The sequence below is a fragment of the Drosophila nasuta genome, chromosome 2L (genome assembly GCF_023558535.2).
Source record: "Drosophila nasuta strain 15112-1781.00 chromosome 2L, ASM2355853v1, whole genome shotgun sequence".
Taxonomy (NCBI): domain Eukaryota; kingdom Metazoa; phylum Arthropoda; class Insecta; order Diptera; family Drosophilidae; genus Drosophila; species Drosophila nasuta.
The window spans coordinates 26,506,979-26,532,729 of record NC_083455.1 but is presented as its reverse complement, the minus strand read 5'-3'; the positions used below and the strand labels follow the sequence as shown (position 1 = coordinate 26,532,729).

The 25,751-nt window shown below is 37.2% G+C and overlaps 2 protein-coding genes across 4 annotated transcripts; one reads left to right on the top strand and one right to left on the bottom strand.

The window, feature by feature from the left end:
- Nucleotides 1-6,054: 6,054 nt before the first annotated feature.
- Nucleotides 6,055-8,129, top strand: LOC132798619 (protein escargot). The gene has a single exon (XM_060810546.1). It carries the CDS (start codon nucleotides 6,311-6,313, stop codon nucleotides 7,889-7,891), a length of 1,581 nt encoding a protein of 526 aa, XP_060666529.1. The 5' UTR covers nucleotides 6,055-6,310; the 3' UTR covers nucleotides 7,892-8,129.
- A 7,071-nt stretch (nucleotides 8,130-15,200) lies between these two features.
- LOC132798960 (uncharacterized) lies at nucleotides 15,201-19,269 on the bottom strand. 3 transcript variants are annotated; one of them, XM_060810998.1, is made up of 4 exons: nucleotides 19,018-19,269; nucleotides 18,827-18,959; nucleotides 18,566-18,772; nucleotides 15,201-15,295 (listed from the first exon to the last, which is right to left on the bottom strand). In XM_060810998.1, exons 1-4 carry the CDS (start codon nucleotides 19,222-19,224, stop codon nucleotides 15,246-15,248), a joined length of 597 nt encoding a protein of 198 aa, XP_060666981.1. In that variant the 5' UTR covers nucleotides 19,225-19,269; the 3' UTR covers nucleotides 15,201-15,245. The 3 variants fall into 3 exon arrangements, with proteins under 3 accessions (XP_060666981.1, XP_060666984.1, XP_060666982.1); XM_060811001.1 differs by having other exon boundaries at nucleotides 18,827-18,954; XM_060810999.1 differs by lacking the exon at nucleotides 15,201-15,295 and adding an exon at nucleotides 18,349-18,455 and having other exon boundaries at nucleotides 19,018-19,265.
- Between the last annotated feature and the right edge of the window lie 6,482 nt (nucleotides 19,270-25,751).

Genomic DNA, 25,751 nt, shown 5'->3' with positions numbered 1-25,751 from the left:
AGCAAATTTTTAGTTTGCAAAATTCTTATTGCTCATATATAGTATATTGGTCATATGCTATAGCGTTGTCTAAATTGATACTAAAATATAAATTATACAAATTGCTTAATAAATGTCAAGTGCTTCAAATTGCTTAAGATACAAGAAAAGGTTTCTCAATATTTAATTTTGGATAGGAGTTTTTATTTATACTTTGTACCACAATGAAATGTATGGAACAGGTAGATGGTATATTTTAAATGAAGTACTGTATCAATATTCGAAATATAGCCTATGGTATAATTTTTGTATTTATGCTGTATATTAATTTGGTATATGGTATGGTGAATGAAGTACTAAATCAATATACCAAATATAGTCTTCGGTATAATCTTAGTATATTGCGGTATAATAATTTGGTATATTTTAGGAATAATACCGTAGGTGTTTACTCTGGTATATTTTATATGAAGAATTATATCAATATAATAAATATGTCCTTTGCTATAATTGTAGTATTTTTGTGGCATATTAAGTTAATATATTTTAAAATTTAAAATCATTGTTTAGATTTCATTAAAAATGCGTAACGGCTATCTCACAGTCAAGCATAATTCCGTTTACTACATTTTTAATTAGTTGCAAAATTCTCGCTGCTTTATCAGTCATGATTCTACTCACTAGAACATAAATCCACATTGTGTACTGTGCAATACATAAACGATTTGACAGCAGCAGGTAAACATCTTTATTAAAAGAGATCGGTTCAATGAGCATCGATCATTATTATGCACAAGGCACAAGGTGGGTGTAGTTCAGGCCAACATCTTATCCCTATTGTACGCAAATCTGCACCAAATTTATGCAAATTGAAATTCCTTGGGCAAACACCTGGCCCAAAGAGAGAGAGACAGAAAGAATTGTTTCAATGGCAGGCAGGAAAAAGGAATGATGAATGTGCTTGCGCAGATTGCACTCACCCCGTCTATGGCAGACAACTTGGCGCGCCGGCAAAAGCAGAAAACTGTAGCAAAATCTTTAAGAGAAGAGAAGAGGAGAGAAGCGAAGAAGGCAAGGTGTCAATTCTGGGAAATGTGCGCAGCGTGCGCGGCCCAAGCGAACAATGCACAACGCAGCGGGAGGCACACAACAACAACAACACCAAAAAAAAGGCAACAAAATTGTTATGGTGACAATGACAATGACAATGCAGCAGCTACGAATAGAGTGCGCAGCACACATAACGAAGCGCAGACAACATTATTGTCATCTCTCTTTCTTAACATCAATAGAGAGGCACATGACCATTCGAGAAACTAGTGCACTGGGCTGTGGGAGAATCTCCTTCTTACCTTCTTCTTCTTCTTGTTCTGCTTCTGCTTCTCCTTCTGTGTGAGCGCTCCAATTTACAAAACGAAGCTCGATCTCTTCTTCCTCTTCTTCTGCTTGTAGTTCTTGCTTTTCGTTTGGCTGCTGCCCACTGGCAATTTGCATCTGCAGGCGTTGCACGCTTGAAATACTTGTTGCACATTGTTAGTCCCTGACTAGACTTTTATAATAGCACAGACATTATTTATTTTGTGAACAATTTGCATGCCAACAAACACGCCTGATTGCGAAAAAGCGTATTGTAAAAATGGCAATTCGCTTTTTTTGTTATAGTGTTGTAAGCTGTTGAACAGAGCCAAACTTATCGATAAGCGATATTTGAAAAGCACGTTTTTTTTTAAATATTAGTAAAGAAAAATATTTGACTATAGGTTAGGTAGGACTTCCAATCATAAGGTCTATTAATAAAAGTATAGATCATTTTTTCAATTATATTCATTGCATTTATTATTATATTAATTTATATAATTGTAATAATATTAGCTTCCCTTATAGACCAAGAAAAAAGATTTCCTTTTGAATGTGGAGTTTACCCAAAATCTTTTTCTCGACTACCTCAGTGTTTTATGTTATGCTGTGGCAATTTAATTAAATTTATAAAAATTACAATTGATTTATTATTTGTACAATTAGTACTAGTCACAGATATCGACCACAGCAAACTTATCGATCAATCGTACTCGTTACTCAATTACAATTATTTAAAGCAAACCTATAAAAAAAAAGAAAGCGTACGCTGTCTTCGGCTGCGTTCTTTTGAAGGATGCATAAACAAAACACAAAAAATCATATTCGAAAGCGTGTTAAATGATCATACGTGTATTTAAGCCATTTTTTTCGGAATGCTGGTAAAACAAAAGCAAAAAATGGAACAACAACAGTCATAACTTGGCCAAAGCCCTTGAAGGTACTAATCCTATTTTGCAGCAATGAAACAAAAATAATAAAACTTTTTTACGACACAAGCTCTAAAAAAACAAGGAACTTGCCACGGCCACGTAGCAAGTCGAAAAGTCGAAGTCTCTGTCTGCGTCTGCAACAAATAACAAATTATTAACGACATTTTAAATACAACGCCTTTTGCGACCAAGAGTGAGAGCGAAAGGGGTCAACTGCAAAGTCTCGTCTTCGACTTCTTCTGCGTCTTCGACTCCTTGCAGGCAAACAGCACGAAGAGGAGCAGCAAAGACAACGGCGACAAGCGAAGACGCGACGCCTTTTAATGAGATTTGTCTGCTCCGAGATACATGAAAAACTCGTGTTTCTTTTGCATTTAAGCGTTTTAAGGACACGCAGCCACAAAAAACACAAGTGAACAACGCTACAGATGAGTGTGATCGACTTTAAGATACCTGAACGTTGGGTTTTAAGTTATTCAGTGAAATTTCCCTTAGTGGCCTCGATGCTATACGTAATTGACGTAAAAGCCGTACTAACTTTAGTAGCAAAGGCTATTTTATGAATTGAGATGATTATATAAGAGTAAACCCTTGGACCTAAGGAACCTAAGCACGACTTTAAGATACCTAAGCGTTCAATTTCAAATTATTTAGCCAGATCTCACTTAGTGGCCTCGCTGCTAAGAGTAATTTTCGCTTAAAAGCCATACTGACTTTAGTAACAAAGTTTATACTAGATGAAATGAGAGAATAACCCTTAGAACGTTGATAATAAATAGTTGTGTTTAAAATAATGACATTAGGGACAATATTAAAAACCTCATTAAAACTATTTGAATAGTAAACCCACAGAGGAAGATGTCTAGAAATAAATCAGCTATTTAAGAATGCTTATACTACAAGACATTAACTTATTATGCCCTTCCACCCTTTTGGGTACCGCGTATAACAAGGCAAACCCAAGCCAAGTCAACAGCTCTGAACTTAACTCACTTGTTTGGAGCATGAGCTCTGCATGAACAGCGGCGACTACGTGTGGCATTAACAAGTGTGTGTACTGCAGTGATCTGCCTTATATTTTATGCCTCGAGTTGGCTGTAAAAATTGAAAATTACTTTTGCAACGGATCCCTTGAACTGTATGTGTACGTGAGGAACTCCAACTCCAAGCCCTACCGCATTTGAAAGCTGAGACAATAATTGCACAGTGAAAATTACAATCGAGCACATTTTTATTGACTCTTCTTTTTTTGGGGAGCAGACACGGATCTCTCTGTGTAGCTGCACATCTCATGCACTCGATGAAAGTGCGTGCGACTTATGGAGATCTCTCGTGAACTTGCTGCAACCGAACTGGGACTGGGACTTCTTCCATCTGGAATTGAGGACTGAGACTGAGCCTGGGACTTTAGCATCATGTGCACCCGCGGCGTTTACTTACTGCCGAGATGAAAGTTTTCAGTTGTTCATCGGTTTTTTATTGATACATCGACGAAGCAGCCAGGATATTATGTCGAGAAATCCGGAATCTTCCTCCCCAAACATGACAGCCGAAATTGTTGTATATAAATTCCTACAGCTTAAATGCCACCCAAAAAGGGAACAAACCTTTCATCATAACATGTTTACATCGAAGACTGTTGCTTAATTAAGGGCATGCGAGAATGTAAATATATTAAATTATTTATTTGAAGCGGAAGAAATTGAAAATGAATAATGTAATGAAATTATGGCTTAATATTTATAAGCTTTTTACTGTTGGTTTTTGAGAAAGGGAATAAGGGAATATTTTAAGAATTAACATTCTTGCCAAATAATCTAATTAAAGTGAAGTAAAGACTCTTTAATAATTAAGCTTTTGAGGAAGAGAATGACATATTTTATGAATGTTTAATTAATTATTAAAGTGTCTTCCCTTGATCATCACTGATCAAGCTACTATCCCTTAAAATATGTTATTCCCTTCCGCATTCCTTAGTCGAAAACCTAGAGTAGAATTCCTCACTTGATAACTTTTTAAGTTTCAAGAGTTTCAAATTTGAGGTTAGTTCAATTTTACACAACATTTTCAATAGTAAATTGTCAAATGCTACAGGAACAGTTTCGAATTCAAATGTAAACTAATTAACTTGCACCTGTGGGTGGTCGACTGTTCCTTAGACATAGACTACAACTCAGAAAATTAGCTAACAAGATCATTAAATCTTTGTTAAACCGTCTTTCGAGCGTCGTCTTCGTCTGCTGGCTGCCCAACAACAACAACAACGACGACGACGAACAGACATTAGAGCTGAAGACGCGGACTGGACTTGGACGACGACGGAGCGATAAGATAAGCGAGTGCAGTCTTAAAGGTCTCCCTCTTTTTCGCTTACCTGGCAAACACACAGTACGTGGTCAGTTGACTCTGGACGTTGCACATGTTTATCTATTAATTTATGCTGGTGGTTTTGTGGATTTGGGCCGCAGCAGATAGCGTCTTAGGAGTAAACGTGGCTTCCTGGGAATCTGCAAACTGCACAGCAGTGGGCTGTGCATTTGATAAGCGGGCTAATTAAGTTAAATGTGCGCTTGTGTGTGGTCACAACAACAGTTCCAAGAAGCAAATGCGCAATTCCATGCAGGTTCTAAGCCTATTTGCCCATCTCTGATTTATGGCTCATCACTAGCTTTGACACCTTGTGTTTTTTTATCAAACAACACAACACTGAAAGTGTTTGTAGTTTTAGTGTTGTGGCAGCCACTTGAGATGCATGTTTCTTTTAATTGTGCGCACATGGCGCATGCGTGTGGCCAGAGTGTCTAAATTTAGATTTCGTTTGTGGGTTAACCCTTGTTGTGCCCGCAGTCAATCAACAGGCGGCACTTTGGGTCTATCTATTTCTGGTTGGGGGTTCGAATTTAAGAGCGTTCGACGCCAACTGAAACAAAGTGGAAACGAAACAAACAAAAGAGAGGAGCGACCGCTAAGAGAACATAATTTACGTTAAGCTGTTGTTGTTTGTCTCTTTGCGTAGAGTTTTATTGCCCCCAGCTGCAGTCCTTTGACAAATTGCGAGCTCATTATGAATTTCCCAGTGTTGTTACCTGCGTCCAGTGAAGTCATTAAACATTATTACCTGGCAACCCTAAAGCGCAGGCAACTGTTTTATGACGCTATAATCCAACACTGTTAATTTTGACATTCGCCAAAAAGTAACTCCATATTGGCATTCACAGTTATCGATAAATCTGCAGCATGGCTTAACACGTGCAACTGCAAATTGCCATTCACAGTTGTTGAAAAATCTGCAGCGTAATTTAGCACGTGCTAAGAAAAAGTGTCGCAAGTTTGCAAAGTTCTTCGCATTGTGCATATTAAGAGTGCAGTTTAAAGCAATCATTATCAATTCAATTTGTGCGTAAGAGCGCGTTGATCTTGTTGGCGCTCTCTTAGGCAGCCGCGTTGGCAAACATAACGGCACTTCGTTGGCACAGCGGCGTTAGCGATTGGTGCAAGTGTACGCGCTCCACAGTACATAAAACATACATAAACGAGCGAGAACCGGTTTCAACGCGAGTCGCTGCGATTGGCCGCAGCAGCCAAAAGCAAAACACACGCTATCAACAGCTAAGCACACACACACACACAGACACCCCTGCCAGGTACAAGGGAGCATTGGCTGCTGCAGGTAAATTGCCTACTCTCTCGCGCGCTCTCTCGTCGCACGCTCTCTTGGACTCACGTTCTCTCTCTCTCGGTCTGCGCGCTGCGCTGAGCGGCTATAAAAGCGCGCTGCCAGCGACGTCTTGTTTCAGTTCTTCTCTTTCGTTCATTGCAACAGCAACACAAAACATACACACACACATACACAGAGCACTGCACTGCACACAGCCACAGCGCAAAATCAGTTGAGTTTTTCGTTCAGTTTCGTCAAGATTTTTGTATGTGCGCAACGCGATGTTTATGTGAAGACAATAATAAAAAACACAAGACCACAAAAAAACAGTTCAATTGAAGTTTATAAAGTGACAATAATAATAACAAAAAAAAAAACAGACAAAATGCATACCGTGGAGCATATGCTAGTGGAAAAGAACTACAGCAAGTGTCCTTTGAAGAAGCGGCCGGTCAACTATCAGTTTGAAGCCGAGCCCGAGGATTTGTGTTTGAAGAAAAGCAGCCATGAGTCGACCACAACAACAACTACAACAGCTTCAGTGGAAGCAACAACAACAGCGACAAAAGTGACAGCTTCCTCTGAGGAGGAGCTGATCAATGTGAGCGATTGCTGCGAGGACGAAGGCGTCGATGTCGATCACACCGACGACGACGACGAGCACATGGACATCGAGCCCGAGGACGATGAGGATGACGACGATGTCGATTGCGTGAATGTGGAAGCCGATCCCAAACAGACACAAGCTGCCGCCTTGGCCGCTGCTGCCGCTGTGGCAGCTGCCTCTGCTGCGGCTGCTGCAGCCGCCTCGGTTGTGGTGCCCACACCCACATACCCCAAGTATGGCCTACAGCCATGGAACTTCCACATGTCGCCCTACACCGCCGAATTCTATCGCACCATCAATCAGCCACATCTTGCCGCAGCCGCTGCTGTGGCAGCTCCTCTGCGTGCTGAGCTTTTGTCGCCCAGCTCACCCTCGGATTCGTTGGGATCACTGTCGCCGCCACCACATCATTATCTGCATGGACGCGCCAGTTCGGTGTCTCCACCAATGCGCTCCGAGATGATCCATCGTCCGCAACTTGGACGCCAGCAGCCACAAAGTTTTCTGCCTTATCCCTCGTATCCGGCTGCGTACAGCGCCTTGGGTTATGCACATCATCAGACGCTGCATCCGCAACACCCGCAGCCACAGCATCATCATCATCACGCCCCCATTTCGCCTGCCTACTCCGAGAGCTCCTACTATTCCATGCGCAGCCTGACACCCGAATCAGCGGCCAGCTGCTGTTCGGTGCCCGAGGATCTGTCGCTGAAGCACAAACAAGCCTCGACGCTGCCACAGCCCGAGGTCTCCAGCACAGCGTCAGCAGCAACCAGCTCCACCTCCTCCTCCTCGTCGTCATCATCGACAACTGGCTCGCCCAGCAAGAAGGACAAAACGTCGCCGCCTCGCTATCAATGTCCCGACTGCCAGAAATCCTATTCCACCTTCTCCGGCCTCACCAAGCATCAGCAGTTCCATTGCCCCGCCGCTGAGGGTAATCAGGTGAAAAAGTCCTTCAGCTGCAAGGATTGCGACAAGACGTACGTCTCCCTCGGAGCACTCAAGATGCACATACGCACCCACACGCTGCCCTGCAAGTGCAACATGTGTGGCAAGGCGTTCTCCCGGCCGTGGCTGTTGCAAGGACACATTCGCACCCACACGGGGGAGAAACCCTTCAGTTGCCAGCACTGTCATCGCGCCTTTGCGGATCGCAGCAATCTGCGAGCTCATCTCCAGACGCACTCGGACATCAAGAAGTATTCGTGTGGCAATTGCTCAAAGACCTTTTCGCGCATGTCGCTGCTCACGAAGCACAACGAGGGCGGCTGTCCCGGTGGCAGCTCCAGTTCCAGTTCCAGCTCTGGTCCTGGCTCCAACTCTGAGCTATCCTATGGCGGTTATGCTGAGCCTTAGGCTCCATCATATCATCGCCGCCAACAAAAAAAAATGAAAACAAGTTGTACACAAGCCATGTTCCACCAAAAATTAGTTCCTAGCTCGAGAGTAAGCGTTTAAACGGCAGCTCCAAGACAACAACAAAAAAAAAAAAGAAAAGAAAAAACCCCGGACACACACACACGCACACACACTTAAAACACACCCAGTGAAGGATTTATATATTTCAATTTGTATTTTTCGCATAATTTTTCTTATTTTCTAGTCAACATTTTCTTTGAAAGAGAAAATTAAAAAAACTAAACAAATGAATTGTTAATTTTCCTTAATTTTCAACAACAACTTTGAATTGAATATTATTTAAATTTAAACATATTTTGCGCGTGTGTGTGTGTGTCGCAATCCTAAGCCGAACTATTGTAAAGTATTTGCAAGTGTCCTGTACATAATGTATTACGCCCCGGCGTCTAACTCTAGAGTCTCTAAAGAGCAACAACACACTCTCTCTCTATATCTCTTGTAACTTTAAATTTAGCTATAGAACAGAGAAATCTTCTATATCATACACATAAAACTATATATATATATATATTTGTATCTCCTTTTATCATAGTATTTTAGATTGTAATGTTCGCTCTCTCTATACACTATATATATAATATGTATTTTTGATAAACTTTTGCATACATTGAAAATGTTCTATACTTATAAATTTTTGATATGAAAATGTTTTATAATTTTAAGTAATTTATTATAAACGGCAGCCAAGAAGAAAACAGCAACAACAAAGCCGAAACAAATACAAAAACACTGAAAAAAAAAACATAAAAAACAATTCTATTCATTTACATTTGAAATTCACAGCAAGATCAGCGGGCAACATTTAAAATGCAACGTTGAATCCAATGGGAAAAATTTGTGAGAATTCTTGGATGAATTTGAAAGCAACTTCTTAGACTATAAGGCTTGTGATATGAGAAAGCTGGAACACAACCCTTCTTATTAAAGATAAACTTAGATTTTAGGATATAAAGAATGAGTAATAAATTCTTAGCAAGAAATCTTCAATATATTTCAAATTAAATATTTATTGAGAGACAAGTAAAGATGCAAATATTTAAATAAATATAATTTGATTTTTAAAAAAGGTAATATAATGTTAAAGCATTTAATAGAAAAATCTAATTTAAAATTACGAATTTGTGATTTACATTTTTGTAGTTCTGAAGTTTTCTTATTCGTCATTTTGGAAATATGCAAACGAAATCTTTAATGTGTTTCAAATTAAATATTTATTGAGAGGCAAGTAAAAATGCAAATACATATTTAAATGAATTTTATTTGTTTTTACAATTAAAGAATCATCTTTAAAGCATTTAATAGAAGAAAGCCCATTTAAAATTTAACGAATTTGTTATTTACATTTTTGTAGCTCTGAAGTTTTATTTATTCGTCATTTTAGAATTAGAAATTAAAACAGCACTCGAATGAATATTAAAGTTTTTGTAGTGAAATAAGCAAACAAATCATTAATATATATTTCTTAAGAGACTACTAAGAATTCAAATATTTAAGTAAATTTCAATTGATTATAAAAATGAGAATCATTTCCTATTAGAAATGGGAAACCTTTTCCTAGTGGAATCCATCGTCACATTGGATTTGCGCCCTTTCAATTGGAATTGAAAGTTGATCGCGATTGTTTGGTTGGTTCGCTCGTCTTCTCTTCAATGAACTGTCAAGCGATTTACAACCAAGTTTACTTTTTGGGTCATGCTCCTCTTTCGTAAGCTTCATACGGATTTCAAATAAATATAAACAATCCGGCGATCCATCGCTCCATCGATCGATCGATCGGTAACGAAGCTTGCACAGAGTCAATCAGCCAATCGCGACATTTTATTGCCTTCGCCAAGAGTTTCAAACATTCAACGTTTGTTTACTGTTGTTGTTGTTGTTGCTATGATTTTTTTTTATATGCAACGCGGCTCATAAATTATATTTAAATTTCAGTGCACGTACTCAAGCGTACAATGTGAGCGTGATTGGATGAGGAGTGCTGGCGAGTTGCAAAGGGGAATGAATAGTATGGCAGGCAGGCAGGCAGGCAGGTAGTCACAAAATGGCAGTCACTAAATCAAATCGAAGCACTCTCAAACACACATGGTTCAATAGTTAGACAGAGAGAGAGCTCCATCAACGTCTTATTAAACATAAACCTATTTTAATGAAAAAGATCAACACAAAATACGCAGATATATTACATTTCTTCATACGCGAAAAAGCAGCAAATCTAAAACGATCCCACCCGATCCCCATCCCCATCTCATTCCCATCTTGCGATCCCGATCCAGAGCCATTGATGCGGAAAGAGAAATCAAAAGACGACGCGTCGCTCCACGGGCGACACTATTTCGGTTAAGTAACAACAACTAAGGCAGGTCGAAGCTTTTAATACCCTAACTATTGCAATAAAAAAAAACAGCATGAACATATTTATATATTCCTTGTGGATTTTTAATCTTTTTAAATAAGAATGAGGATAACTAGAACTGTAATTCCTTTTCAAAGATTTTTCATTTGTGAATTTTTAATCTTTTCCTTACTAATTCCTTTTTTAAAGATTTCTAATTTCATATTTTGGTATAATATGCTTAAACAGACAATTGTTTTAGAGTTTTCCAATTACTACTTCTTAAAAGAAATAATAGTATTTTCTTAACTTTTTAACATACTCAAATAAAAAGGTTGTCTAATACGGCTCTAATTCCTTGTGAGAGTTTTTTAAAATAATGTATTGAAAAGGAATCAAAACTCAGAGATTTTGTAGATCATTTGCTTATTGGTACTCCCTTCTTAAGAGTAATAATCGTAGTATTTTAATGAGAGATTTTAAAATTTGCCACAGCTTTTAAAAAAGGTATTTGTTATATAGTTTTTGATTTGTTATTACTAGATTTTACAAAAAATATATTTTTACGAAAGTTTATGCTATCTTTAAATTTTTTTTTTAATTTTTGAATTCTTTAAATGTTTAGGAAAGTTTTTTTCAATTTGCAAGTTATTATTGACTATTAAGTTTTATAGATTTAATAATATTTTGACATTTTTATAAAATATATTTTATTATATTTAACAATTTTCTTTTTCAGCTTATAGTTGTGACTTCTGGCTTTCGTCGTTTCAAGGTAATTATCTTGCTTAATTTATTTTGTTATGTCTGACTTTGGAGTAGAGGAAGAAAATATTTTTTTAATGTGGTTGGGTTCAATTTCTTTTTAATAATTGTAGAAACTAAAACTTAGGTTTTTAATAACTCAAGAATCCAAAGCTTAAAACGCTTTCAATTTCCTTATTGTTTATGCTAAACTCGCATATTTTAGTAATCTCCATATTGCAACTACCTTAAACCGTTAGAGTATAAAATATGGGTGCGTTCTCTACTACGAAGCAAACTCATTATCGAGATCAATTGATCGCCCAGGCGGAGACCAGGTTAGGCCATGCCTCATGTGTGTGTGTGTGTGTGTGGATCACTTCCCCATCCCGACCCCAACCAAACCCTCTCAGCTGCCCTCCCAAACGAAAACCCAAAAGGTAAACAAACGACTTCGACTCGAACTACGACAATTGTTGCCAAATTAGATCATCAGCAGGCAGCAGCAGCGGCAGCCACAACAACCAGTCTGGATAGTCAAGTCTCCAAGCTCGACTCCAGCTCCTACTCCAAAGTGCAACTCCAGGCAACGGCTCACGTGTGCTGTATAGAGAGATGGCAGCTCAGCGATCGTTGAGCAAAAACTCGACGTAAATATATGAAATTAATATGCACGCATTTCGTGGCTCGCCTCCGACAGTAGAGTTTCTCTCTCGCTCTCCTCTTCTTGCCTCTCGCTTTCCGTTTGGTACGCTAGTGCAACACTCAGGTTACCAGAGGAAGCAGAGAAGGGAAGAGATCAACTGGCAAGCTGATCGTGCTGCTGCTTTCTTGCACAAACAATTTGCAAACGATTTCTAATAAGCGTCTTAAATTGTAACAAAATAGACGCGCATTTAGGGCCTTTTGTGGCTGGCAAACTGGCGATAACAAAGACCCAACAACGACTATAAAAAATAGTCGAAAACATGGCCAACAGAGGGTATCAAAAGGTGGCCATCCTCCCCCCGGTTTATGCCCTGCTTGTTAGCTCGTTCGTTGTCCGTTGTTCGCTTTGTGTGCGCCAAATTTCGCGCTTGATCGGTGAATTTTCTGACTTGGCCAATTGGCAGTGGAGTTTGGTCAATGATGATTTTTGGCTGTTCACAGTGATAGCTGAAGGATGGCTCAAGTTTATGATTGATCAGCTATGCAATTTATGTGATTGAAGGGCGAAGAAGGGGGTGTGGCAAAGTTTTAAAGCAGGGAAAAGTTGTTGTTGATGACAATACTTTAATGTAGCCAAATTTGGTAGCTGTAGCTTGTAAAGTTTTTGAGATCTAGGTGTTTTTATCGATGACAGACAGAACGACGGATTTTTTTTAATAAGGCGTTACTTTGTAGCATTGCTCTAATTTCCGGGCTTCTGCTCCCGAATTTCAGCTTCAGCTCCAGTTAAAGCTGCAGCTCCAACTCCAACTTCAGCTGCAACTTCAATCCAAGCTTTAGCTCCAGCTCCTCAAGTCGGAGCGATCGCGCAAAAAAGCACACTTCGTCGTGACAAACAAAATGCTCACGTTTATCGCAGACAAAAGATCTCAATTTTTACGCTAAATTTCATTCGTTTTTTTTTTTTTTACTTTGCTGTCTCTGCTGTTTGGTTTTTTGTCCCTCTTTCAGTTGGGGGCTGCCTCATTTGGGCTGGATCTCAGCTCTGCTCTGGTTCGGTATGTTTTGTAGGGTGTCCCGGCTGCTGGGGTGCTTGTTGGGGCAGTCTTTTGTTTGTTGGAAAGTTTGCTTCTTTTTTTCATTTTGTGCAGTTTCAGTTTTTAGCTCGTTAAAAAAATTTGAAATTCGTAAAAAAAGCGAAATGACAAAAACAAGCAGAGAGGCAGGGAAGAGAGGGGTAAAGAGGGGGCAGTTAGTCAATTGTTGTTGTTTAATCTTTGCATATTCATAAAGCGCAATCTGTTTACCATTTTGTTGTCGTTGTCTTTTGACTTTTCGCTGCTTTATTATGGCCCCAAAAAATCGGTTGTCGTCAGGCTTATCAGTGAAGTGGACAGTGAGGGAGAAGGGAAAAAGGGGAAGCCAGCTGCAATTGCAAAACATCAGCAAAAGCGATATTAACTTATTGCTAAACTGCTTTTGTTTGCAGAGGTTTCCAGTAAGAATTGCAGCTGATGGCAATCTGGTAGTTAGAGAGAGAAATAAAGAGAGGGAGGAGAGAGAGCGAACTGTGGGCCAAGTGCATTTCACACAAAACGTGCAAATAATAACACCATCTCCATCAGCGTCTAATGATCTACGCCATGCTGTAGTTGTTGTTGTTGTTGTCCCACTCACGCACACACACACACATATACAACAAAACTTGCAAGACAATAAAACGCGTTAACTGCTGTTTGTTGTTTGCCTGCACAATTGTTGGCTGCGAGCCAAGTTTTGTTTTGTTTCCTCTCTCTCCCCTTTGACTTGACTTAGCCAATGCCAATATTGCACGCTACGCAGCCAAAGCAGCTAACTAATTGGCGAAACAGCAGCAACAACAACAACTAATACAACAACAATGGCTAAGCCGACAACTAGCCATAGCTAAAGCTAAAGCCAAAGCAGGTTGCCTATGTATTAGTGTGCATGAAGATGATATCGTGTTGTCGTTCAGCTCACGCACTAGCCATTACATTAGCTCTCTCTCTCTCTCTCTGTTGCTCACTCGCTCTTTGCATGCTCTCTCTCGCTAGCTTTGCGTTTGGCCAACCAAAGCGAGGCGCGCTCGCTTCCCCCACACAAAAAAAACACTTGCTTGTGTTGTTGGCTTGGCTACTCTACGCTTTAAAGCCTCAACAATTTGTCGTGTTGAGCGTGACGTCTGAATAACTAATTAATATTATGAATAATATGCAAATTGTCCTACTTAAATTCTCAATTTGTTTTACAAACATGTTGCGTCAAATATAATTAGGCAGTTTTTTGATTAACTAAGACGTAGAATTAAATTAAACATGGAAAATTAATACAAATTTAGCCAAAAGAGTAGAAGTAAGCTATTTAAATAAAATGTGAATCTAAATAAATGTATTGAATAACTTAATCAAATAGTTGTCAATAGTTTCTAGCTGATCTTTTAAAACAACTTTCAACAAGAAGAGATTAAGTTAGGAAGTTTAGAAGGCTGCAATTTTAGATCGCCTAAGATTGAAATTATTTCTATTTATAATCAAATCTTGTATACATTTTTTTTTACTGACAAAACGGTTTCTCTTGGCAGACTGACTGAGTTAAGAAGTCTCCATCAATATATAGTCAAATGGTAAGAGTTGAGAGTTAGCAAATTCTTATATGTTCTAACCAGAATGAGAAGCATTCTAGTTAATTTTCAAAAGCTATTAAAGTATTTCTTTTGTCAAACTACGTTTTTTGACTGTCCTACTGATTCACCAAACTACCAGCCGACAGCCAAAAGTAATAAGAGTTAGAAGGCTGATGTTTTTACAGAACTTAAATAATATAAGAATCTTTTGAAATATTTGTCAACAGTATTAGGACAATTTAAAGAGTGATTTATTTAAGTAAATATTATCAACGATCAGTACAAAAATAAATTTAGGTTATGCTTAAGTAAGTACTATCAATGCACAGCCGGAATGGTAAGAGCTAGAAGGCTTCTATACAGCTGTGCTCATTAAAATAGCAGTACGACAGAAGCACATTTCCTTTTTGTTAGTTGATTGCTGGAACATTGTTTTTGTTAAATAAAGCAAAGAGATAAAAAACCAGCAAAAACCCAGTTAGATTTGGTTTATTTTTCTGTTGTTTTCATATTTTTTCAAAATTAAGATTTAATTTTATGTTGATACTTTTCTTTGCGCTAAAGAACTGGGTACCTAACCTTACATTATTATTGATTATAATGTAAATAAGGAGCAGTTAGAAATATATTTTTCACTTTCCCTAATCCCCAAAAGAGCATTACGCAGTCGACTTGCTTTTGAATGTTTGCAACTTACAACACAAATTAGCGAAAATTGTCAAAACAAAATGCAGGAAATAAAGAAAAAGTGTTGTTGTCGTGCAGATGCTGTTGTAGTAGCAGTTTATTGTTGCACTTCGTGCGTTGCACATTTTGTGTTATCTATGAAACAATAAGATTTGTTTATGACAATAATTTAAGTTTTTATGCAGACACAAAACATGCTCTCGTCAATTGTTATCCCTGTGAGCGACACCCTAATCTCACATTTTGGGTCCCCACCTGGACGCGTCGCCAACTCTCACGGCAAAGTCTTGACCCCAAAAAAAAAAGAAGAGAGAAGGAGGAAAAAACTCATTAAGAATCACAGCCTGCTTCTCAGGCTCGCAACTTTTGAGGTGCAGTGAACTCTCATAAAGAACACGACACATTTCAAATGGTATTCATATACATATATGAGAAAGATGCCGCTGCTCCATTTCCTACAGCTCAAATTACCGAAAAAAAAACCGAAAGCAGGAAAAGAACCTGTTCATCGACATCGGATTTGTTGACTTCCCTCCTTCCCTCACTCTCTTCCACTCTCAAGCGTGGGCATGCATCTAGTTAGCTACCTAAGCCAACCTCAAAAAAAACATGTGAGTGCATATCCAAGCTGAGTCAGCAGGAGACGGAGGAGACAGGAGAAGAAGATGCTGACAAGAGCAAATCAACGTTCGACGGGGTCATGGGAAAATTTCCTGTAGAATCGGAAGTGAAACCGTTGCAGGATATGCTCTGAGCGTGTTTATTTTTAAACCAATGCCATTCGCTGTCTCATATTTATGTTAATTTTGTCAAACATAACAGAAATTTTTGATTAATGCAACGCACCTTGGACAGCTGCGAGACTTTTGAGTAGAGGAGAGAAGAAACATCTCTGTGGATACTTCTTGACACTCATTCGACTGGGGAGACCACTTAAAATATTTGCTAGCAAACGTAACACACACAACGGCAACGGGCACATGTCCAAATTGATGCCCTGGGGCATTGCTTTTGCTTTGGCCATAGCCAAAAATGGTCTCATTTGCGAACGCTAAATTCAAATTGTTATGATCCGTAAATGTCAAAAAATTGTAACCGAACTTTGTCTTTTGCAATTCAAATGTAACAACTGGAACTCCCCCTTCTTCTATTCCGATGATTCATGCCACATGACGGGGGGCACTTATTGTTTCTGTTGTTGTTTGGTGTATTCAAGGTCCATTATCCAAGTGCGGACCATAAATAACGCCAGCTCAGCTCAGCCCATGGGCTCTAAGACACCAACTTCAATTCGAACTCTAACTCATGGGTTTCTCTTTGTGTGCTGCTTCTGGAACTTTCTTCTTCGATCAAATGAAATGCTCCTTAAGCTTAATTGTCTCTCTTTTTCATCTTCTTTGCTACTCTTCTCCCCCATCTCCTCGCTTTTTTTTTGCTTCAATTTTTTACTCATTTAGCAAAGCTGAGGGCGGGGTTGCGGTCATTTGCCCAAAGAGATATTCAAATGCTATCAAAATATGTTCGCTATTTGTTACTGCTGCCGCACAGTGTGACGAAATGCATTTACTTTGAGTAATAAACTTTATTTACTATTTTACACTTAATGAAATTTTAAATAACTTCTTTGTCAAAACATTAATAAAAGCTAAGGATAACAAGAATTAAAAACAAGTATTACTAAAAGAAATTTCTATTTTTGTAGGAGATTATGTATTTTAAAAAGTTCTATAATTCTATATTTAAAAATGAGTGGTATCCATGAGAAATATGGGCGACATTATCTAAAGTGAAAAAAACCTATATAAAAACTTTTATTATTTTGAGTAAAAATTCCTTTAGCTTTTGATTAGCTTTTAAATAAGAGTTATGGTATGAATGATTTCATACTACTTCTACTTAAAGATAATTCCAAAAAACATCGAAATCGTACGCAAACTAAAAAATGATCGAATTTATATGTTTTATCTTAAATTAGAAGAGGTTCCTTAAATCAATCCTAGCTCTAAATATATAATAAGACTAATCCAGAGCTATAAGAATAACTTTTAGTTATTTTTCAAATTATTGTCAAAAACAAATTCCCATATTTTCCTTGGATATGATTATTTACTATTCATTTCTAAAATATAGAGTTATAGAACTTTTTTGAAGATTTTAGTTCTAAGAAATTAAAAATGTCTTTTAGTAACGTTTAATTACTACTAATATCTGTATATGGTAAAATTTTTTGTTGATTCAAAATTCTTAGTTCAATTTAGTTTTGTAATGTGTACACTTGTAATTAGCAGCATTTTTTTCCATTGCCCTTGCCCCACTGTGCATCGTGCAAATAGCTTCAATATTTACACTGACTTTGGCTTCATTTCAATCAAGAACAATAAAGAAAAGGAGGCAAATGATAGAAGAGCTGTATGGTAAAAGAAGTAGGAAAGAAAAAAAAAACCGGGGGCAAAATATTCGACGTTTATTTTAAATATTATTTTTTCCAAAGACGTGAAATTGGTTTGTCGATTGTTTATGCATTTTGTAGTCGCACTTGGCCAGAAAAGAAATGCCAGAAGAGTGGACGACAAATAGGCGGGCACATTTCAAATGGTAGGTGAATAGAATTCTGGTCCGAAAAGCGGCACTCCATCATCATAAACAATAATAGAGACCATAACAAACGCTTGGACTTCAAACTCCAAACCGAGAAAAAAAAAAGTGAGCGCGAGCCAAAAGACAAGTGGGCAAAAGAGGTGCAAGAGTGGAGAAGCAGAAGAGGGGAGAGGCAGAGGGAGGCGGGAGGGCACATCAAAAAGCGATTTCATTTACTGTGCACCCGTTGGCCATTTGACGTGAATGTGAATCAATGTCGAAGGCAGCCGAAAACTGAAAACTCAAAATGATTTGAATTGTCTTTGCCGATGCAGCTGTTGTTGTCGTTGTTGTTGTTGGTGTTGTTTTGGGCCACGCACCCCCCGCCAACAACAAATATATAAGTTGGCCAAGATTGTAGTTGGCAGCTGCCGCAGCAGCTTTCCATCGCTGCACATCGTTATGGCCCCGTTGTCATAATCAAAAGCGTTATCTGGTAGCTAACAGCCGCATAATTTCAAGTGCCTCTCGAATGAACCGAACTCCAAGTGGATTTGCGGTTGCCTGGCTGAGAAATCAACACGTTCCACGTCTTCTTCGCAGCTCTCAGTCTGTGTGGATGGTAATTACGAGCTGACTCCGAAATGAAGCAGCGTTGAAAAAAAGTTGAACCTCTGCTGCTGCTGCTGTTTTGTAGAAGAGACTCTCTAGCGCATATATGTATCTGTGTGTATAATAATGACAATAAAGAAATTATAACAATAATAAACTAATGGTGGAAAAAAATGGTATGCGCCGAGAGACTTTCGCCTTTTGTGGCATATCCGATTACCTGCAACAGAGCAACAGCGCAGCCCTCTGGCCATTGCCTTGAACGATAGAAAGATGGAAAGAAAGAAAGACAGACAGACAGATACTCATACTGACTCTTTTGGTTAAGAGGAGTGGAAAGGGGGGGGTGAGAGACAGATCAGATTACCTGTTGCTACTGTTGCTTTGCAATAGGTTGCAGTGTGTCTAGTGATTTTTACAACTCGATCTTCAGATTTCATCGATGGATTATAGCTATGCGGATTTTTCTGCAAGTTCCGGGATTGTATATACTCCAAATCTCTCATATAATCCTCCACGTAGCCCAGCTCATCGTAATACGAATTGATCAGCATTAGCGAATACGTTATGAGATCTGAAATAAACAAAACTTATGCCAATAAAAATTCTAGAATTAAAAACAACTTACACAAGGATAACACCAAGAGAATCAACCATTTTAGACTGTTCAGCACAGCGCTTAGATAGAAATAATATCCAACATTGAAAATAAAACTAAGCGGTATAAGAATTTGCCAAATTAACAGCATCTGACGACTTCGCTAAAAATTTATAATTTATAGTTAGTTGAAATGAATTATAAATTTAATCAAAACTCACTTGATACAAACCGTAACTCACAAAGAGAAACGAAAAGAATTCGAAGAGCCTTTCGATGGCCGCCAAGATTGCAATCCAATTGGACATATCAAAGTCAGCTACCATGGGCACATGCAAGCTGAATATGACAAAAATCATGTTCGTTATTGTAACCACAAAACATCCAGTGCGCAGCTCAAAACGATTCAAAAAAGTATCAAAAATCATGCTGATTTTATACAAAGATGTATTGAATTGTTTTAGACAATTTAATGTAGATAATCTAGCTAGCTTAGATGAGCTGAAAGTGATTGATATAAACTTCATATATGTGATGTTCTATAAAATAAAGTAATTAAAAAGATACGCAATGTATTACCCATATGTTTTCCACATTTTTGGTATGCATCAAATTATCAATGATACATTTTTAAACCTACCATATAAAAGGGTATTTTAAAATATTTTTCAGTATTTTCCAAAGTTTTTGAATACATTTCTTCAACATGACTTTTAACAGTTTCCAAATGATCTTCGCTGAAATTCGTTTAATTTATTTGTATCTAATAGAAGCGATAAGTTCTAGGGTCCAAAAGGGGAAAGTCAGATTTTCTAAAATTAATTTTGACTAAAAGAGGAAAATATTAGAAAAGTGTGCTTTCAATTTTGCAATGCAAAACTAATAAGATGCGGTATTATTTAAATACTGAAATATATCAAAATCTTTGTTTTTGATATGATGATAAAAAAAACTATATCCAAAATATACCATTGATGCAAAATATGACATTCCAATTATACCATAGAGTACAACCAAAATATACCATAGAGAACAAAATATGCTACTTAAAATATACCATCGAATGCAAAATATACTATTCAAAATATACCATAGAATACAAACTATACTATTCAAAATATACCATAGACTACACAATATACTATTCAAAATATACCATATACTGCTAAATATACTATTCAAATATACCACAGACTGCAAAATATACTATTCAAAATATACCATAGACTGTGAAATATACTATCGACTGCAAAATGTACTATTCAAAATATACCATAGACTGTGAAATATACTATTCAAAATATACTATCGACTGCAAAATGTACTATTCAAAATATACCATAGACAACAGACCAGATTAACAGTCAAAGAAAGTCAGAGTAGTATTAAATAAGCGTTTTTCCCTCATACAAAAGTATTTCTTAAATAACTTTTATTCTATAAATATATGTGTTCATTTTGCCTTACTTCAGATGCACGCATTGAAGTTAATCCACCCACTTTGAGCCTGTCATTTGAAGGGTATAATGAAATTTTGCACGTGAGGCGCGTGCAAAGGCGCAGCCTTTGTTGTTGTAGTTGTTGTTATTGTTGTGGCTGTAAGTTAAGCGTTGGGTTGGTTAAAATTTCACTTGGTGTTCATTTAAGGAAATGTCGAGAAATGTCCATTTTGGCAAACGGTTCGGCGCTATTTCCTTAAAAGATTTTTTCAACGCCATGGCAAATGGAATTGTGGGTGAAAAGTTCAAATGTCAGACTCAAGACTTTCAAACAAAAGGTAAAAGTTATACAGAAAGAGAGACAGCAACAACAATAACAAATAAGAAACAAACAAATAAAAGCCGTAAAAGAATTGCCAATGATTTTTTATGCAAATCATAAATCAGGCATTGAGACATAGAAATGGAATAGAGAGATGGAAGCGAGCAAAGCGCAAAGTGATTGGAATGACAGAGCGTTTGACTGACTGAGTGACTGATTGACACATTGAGCGGACTCTCTGAATCATTCGCCAAAAGATTTTGCACACTTTCGAGATCCAATTCGAGTTTTTGCAGTTATCCCGAAATAATTAACACAAAAGAAGCGTTCCGAGTCTGGGGCCCGTTAATTAATTTTAACATGGTTTAATTTCATGCACGCACAAAAGAAATCTTCGGGTGGTATTTTTTTTGGGGCCAGTGATCCATCTCAACTGAGTTCCATCCTTAACTTGAGATTGAGACCTGTTTTGCGGTTGACCTGGCATCATTAACACCCCAACTCCAACTCCGATTCCAATTCCAATTCGAACTCCAACTCCGATTCCGATGACGAACTCTCCGGCTTCAGCCATGCGGCAAGTGGGTTTCAAATAGAAATTAGCAAATGTGTCGCATCATTAGCCACAAAGCCTTGGCTCGGAAGACTCTCAAATGCTGTTGCCGCTGCTGTGGCATCTTCTGCTCTTTCTTTTCCCTTCCCATGTCTCTCGTTGTCATTCGATTTCGTTCGTTGTCTTTTTTGCGGTTTTTGGCGCCGGATTAGCTTGAGGATGCGGGCACAATAATGTTGTTGTTTATTTATTTCGAACTTGTTGTCTATCTGCATAAAATTTCACCTGAAGCCGTTTATTTTTGGTCTCTCTCTCTGTGTTATATAACTCTATTTGGGTTGGGTAGGTGTTAGCGATTGATCGTCAATGATTTATTGAGCTATGACAGTGGGTTAAGTTGTGTGGCCAAAGTGTTTATTTTGCAGATGGAAGTGCCAGAAATATACGTGAGGAGCAAAAAGCACTTGTCTTGAGTGAGTGAAAGAAGAGTGAAAAGTTGGCTTCGAAAAATCACTGAAATTATTGAAGCAAATTTGTATTCTAAAGACTGAAAAGTTGGCATCAAAAAAGTATTGATATTATAAAGCAAATTCTTATCTTAAATAGAAAGAAGAGTAAATAGTTGGCTTCAAAAAATCACTGAAATGATTACAGCAAATTCTTATCGTATAGACTGAAAAGTTTGCATAAAAAAAGTATTGAAATTATTTAAGTTGATTATTATTCTAAAGACTGAAAAGTTAACTTCAAAAAACCAATAAAATTATCAAATTAAATTCTCATCCTAAAGACTGAAAAGTTGGCATCTTATCATAGATAGAAAGAAGAGTGAATAGTTAGTTGGCTTTAAATAATCACTGAAATGATTAAAGCAAATTCATATGCTTAAGATTACAAAATTGGCATCAAAAAAGTACTGATATTATAAAGCAAATTCTTATCTTAAACGGAATCCCTTTCGAAGACTTTCGCCAAAGCAAAAAAACCTGCCATCAAGTTCCTTTCTAAGCGTTTGTACAACATCCATAAATCACCTCTCACCTCTTTGGTGAGCAATTTGAGCTATGAAAAAAGCAACAAAGTAGTTTGCTATTTGATCAGAAATATATTTTCACACTTGCCTCATATATCAAGCGGGCAATGGGGCAAAATTTGCACTACAAATGATTTCAACACCAAAAGGCCGCCAAGAGGCAGCATCAGCATCAACACAGGAACAACAGCAACTAAGACAATGCTGAGTTATGGGAAACACCGAGCGCATGTTGTACAAATTTTCCAAGCCCCCACAAGCAACCACATAACAGAGCGGCCCAGTTAGACAGTTAAACGCCAACGGACGACGCAGAATCAGAACAGAAACAAAAACAAAAGCGACAAAAAAATACGAAAAACTGCGCAAATCTTCAAAACTCCTCTAGACTCTGGCATAAATCTCCTGACGCCTTTCTTTCGGGGGCGAAACGCTTTGGCTTAAAGTTTTTTTTTTCGGTTTTTGCTGCATAATTTCCGGACCCCAGAAAAGCAAAAAAAAACGAGCAAAAATAAGAGGCCAAATGGATTACAATAATAATTTTTCATATGCAGATTTTGCTACAGAAACTCACTCTGCAGTGCAACAAGTTGCCAAAGCCATGAATAATATTTCATTTCGCTGAGCATTCGGAAATTCTCTGTCTAGCCTACGCCTGAGCTTTGAGTAGTTATGATGATGAATTGCGAGATACCCTGTAAAAAGAGCAGCTGTAAGTTTTGCAAATTAGGAAATGCAAAACATGAATAAAACTTAGAATTAATATGAATTCCTTTTTAAATCCATTGAAGAATTGCAATTCAAAATGTTGAACTGGAAATTATAAATTTGTAAATGGAATTTGAGGATTAAAATATTTCAAAAGCGTATTTTATATATTTATATAACTCGTTAACTTTGTGAAAATACTTATTTTAACAATTTAATGATTTTAAATTAAAAATGTTTAGTTGGAAATTTTAAATTTTTTTATGAAATTTGAGATTTCACATATTTGAAAAGTTGCTTTTGATATTTTTATATAACTCGTCAGTTTTGTGAAAATCTTTTATATAATTTATTGATGAATATACTTACTTTAACTTTTTTAAATAATATGTAAAATATGCCTTACAAAATAGACGATCTTCATTCCTGGATATATGAAAATTTGATATATTATTAAAGATACTTGATGTAATATAAGATTATGTTTGAAATATTTAATATATTATTGAAAATACTTGACATAAAAAAAATATCAAGTATTTTTGAATATCTATTCAATTAAAATTTGATTTACTATTTAAAAAATTGATATAACATAAGATTATGAAGTATTTTTAATAATAAATCAATTTGTATATAAAAATTGGATTTATTATTAAATTTACTTGATGTACAATAAGATTATGTTTGAAATATTTAATAGATTCTTAAAAATACTTGAAATAAAAAAAATTGTCAAGTATTTTTAAATATCTATTGAATTAGTTTGCCTTTGAAATCTTCGAAAATTGATTTACTATTTAAAATACTTGATATAATATAAGATTATCTTTCATAATAAATCAATTTTTACAACTTTCAAAAGCAAATTAAATTGATCTACTATTACAAATATTTGGTAATCTTATATTATATCAAGTATTTTTAACAATATTTCAAAGATTTCAAAGCAAACTAATTAAAATATCTTTTTCTTTTCTATTAAAATTGTCAAGACTCATCCCTGATTCCAAATTTATTGAGACTCTTTTATGTCAATTCATTAAATAATTCTTTTTACAAACCTTGTTGCCTTTGCCCTCCATTTATGACCCTGCCTATGATTACAGGGTATGGAAAGGGTAGTCGAGTGGGCTGCTTCTATTTGATGCGCACTTCTGAAGCAACTCAGCGACGCCAATATGTTGCAACAAATTTGCATTCGACTGCGACTTGAACTTCCACTCCACTCCAGGCAAACAACCTCCACTTCCACTTCCACAGCTTCAACTTCAGCTTCATCTCCATCTCCATCTCCATCCAGCTCTACATCCACCTCCACTTTGAGCATGGACTGTGTGTATCATTGGCCATGCAAACGTTATCAACTTGAGGCTGCAAAGAATTATTATGCTCTCTGCTAAATATAATAAAAAACAAACCGGGCATAGTTTGCGTTTTGCGTTTAGACTTGGGTGTAGAGAAGCTGCAACTTTGCGGTTGGCCACAGGCCAACTACAACTACAGCTACAACTTCGACTCCAACATCGACTTCGACTCGACTTCCACTTGATGGACTTTAGTCAAAGTCAAGTTGGAGTTCAAGTTCTGGCCCCGACAGTTTCTGCATAATGCAACGTCAACGACGATGTTCAACGACGTTTCGACGATCGTCGTCCGTCGTTGATCGCTGTTGTGGCAGTCTCAGGCTCCTCATCATCATATTGCCAATAACGCATGGATTTGTGCAATAGATTTATTGAATTATTGCTTTGACCGTGGCAGGTACATGGCTCCACTCGAAGTCCGTCTGGTTGCAAGCCTCATCATATGGAAAAATGCTTTTGAGTGGGTGATAAATTTAAAGCGAAGCGATCCACGACGATCCAAGCCACACATAGTCATTATACCAAGCGGCCATAAAAGAAAGCTGCTGAAGTGCCTTCGAGTTTTCAACTTAGAGACTGACTTTGACTTCGTCCAACGTTTCAGACTACTTCATGATAAGTCCAATTAAATTTTTGCCATTGCCGAAATGAAATAGAGAGGCGGCCCACAGAAAATTAGTACAACGAATATTCAATGCACTCGACAAATCTGTCAGCTGCAGAATAACTGCCGAACAATAAAATGATCGCCTTTGGTTTTAACTTGGCCTAAACGCTGACCAATTGGCTTAGCTTTGGGGCCGGGCCATCATTGGCAAATAATCAAGCCATAAATCTCACTTGGCAATGAGCGATTTACGTTTTCAGCCAGTTTTTCGACATATTTTTGAAAGTAAAACCTAGAAGATAGAAAAAAAACACAGACCTATAAAAAAATCCAAAATAAATATTCTGCAATTATTTGGCAATTTGTGCCCCAGAAATTTCTATGATTAATTGCCTCACAGTCACAGAGTCCAAAATTGTGCCCTCCTTATCGCCACACATTCTCCTCTAGCGATTTCAAGCTGATATTCAAATCTCAAAGACAACGTCAACCTGCTGCGCATCGAGATCGAGATCGAGAGATTCTCGCACCGTTAAGTGCACTCCAGCTTCCAATACTCCCGTCTTCCAATCTGAATGTACAGTGGAAAAGAAATCTTAGTTTGTGAAAAGAAAAAAATCAAATTAAAAAAGAAGTAACAAAAATCTTAAAAACAAATTAGAGTCCCCAAAAATGTATATTTTCTGGGAAGAATCCTTGAAAAGATACATTTTATTACGGAATTATTCTTTTTGAAGCGTATCAATCTACTTATTTGCTTTTTGAACAAAATCAAATTTAAAAAATGAATAACTTTAAATTTTTGTGTCAAAAATAAATAAAAAATAAAAAAATACAAATTTCAAATATGTAGTAGTAAAATAAAAATTTCTAAAATTTTTATAATCACTTAAAAATTAGTCTTTTCTGGGAAGTATCCTAGAAAA

Coding starts and splice junctions, on each gene's coding strand:
- LOC132798619 (XM_060810546.1), top strand. CDS start 6,311: ATGCATACCGTGGAGCATATGCTAGTGGAAAAGAACTACAGCAAGTGT.
- LOC132798960 (XM_060810998.1), bottom strand. CDS start 19,224: ATGATTTTTGATACTTTTTTGAATCGTTTTGAGCTGCGCACTGGATGT. Junction 18,960..19,017: donor TGAGTTACGGTTTGTATCAA/GTGAGTTTTGAT, acceptor ATAAATTTTTAG/CGAAGTCGTCAGATGCTGTT. Junction 15,296..18,565: donor CAAAGCAACAGTAGCAACAG/GTAATCTGATCT, acceptor TTTGGGGTCAAG/ACTTTGCCGTGAGAGTTGGC.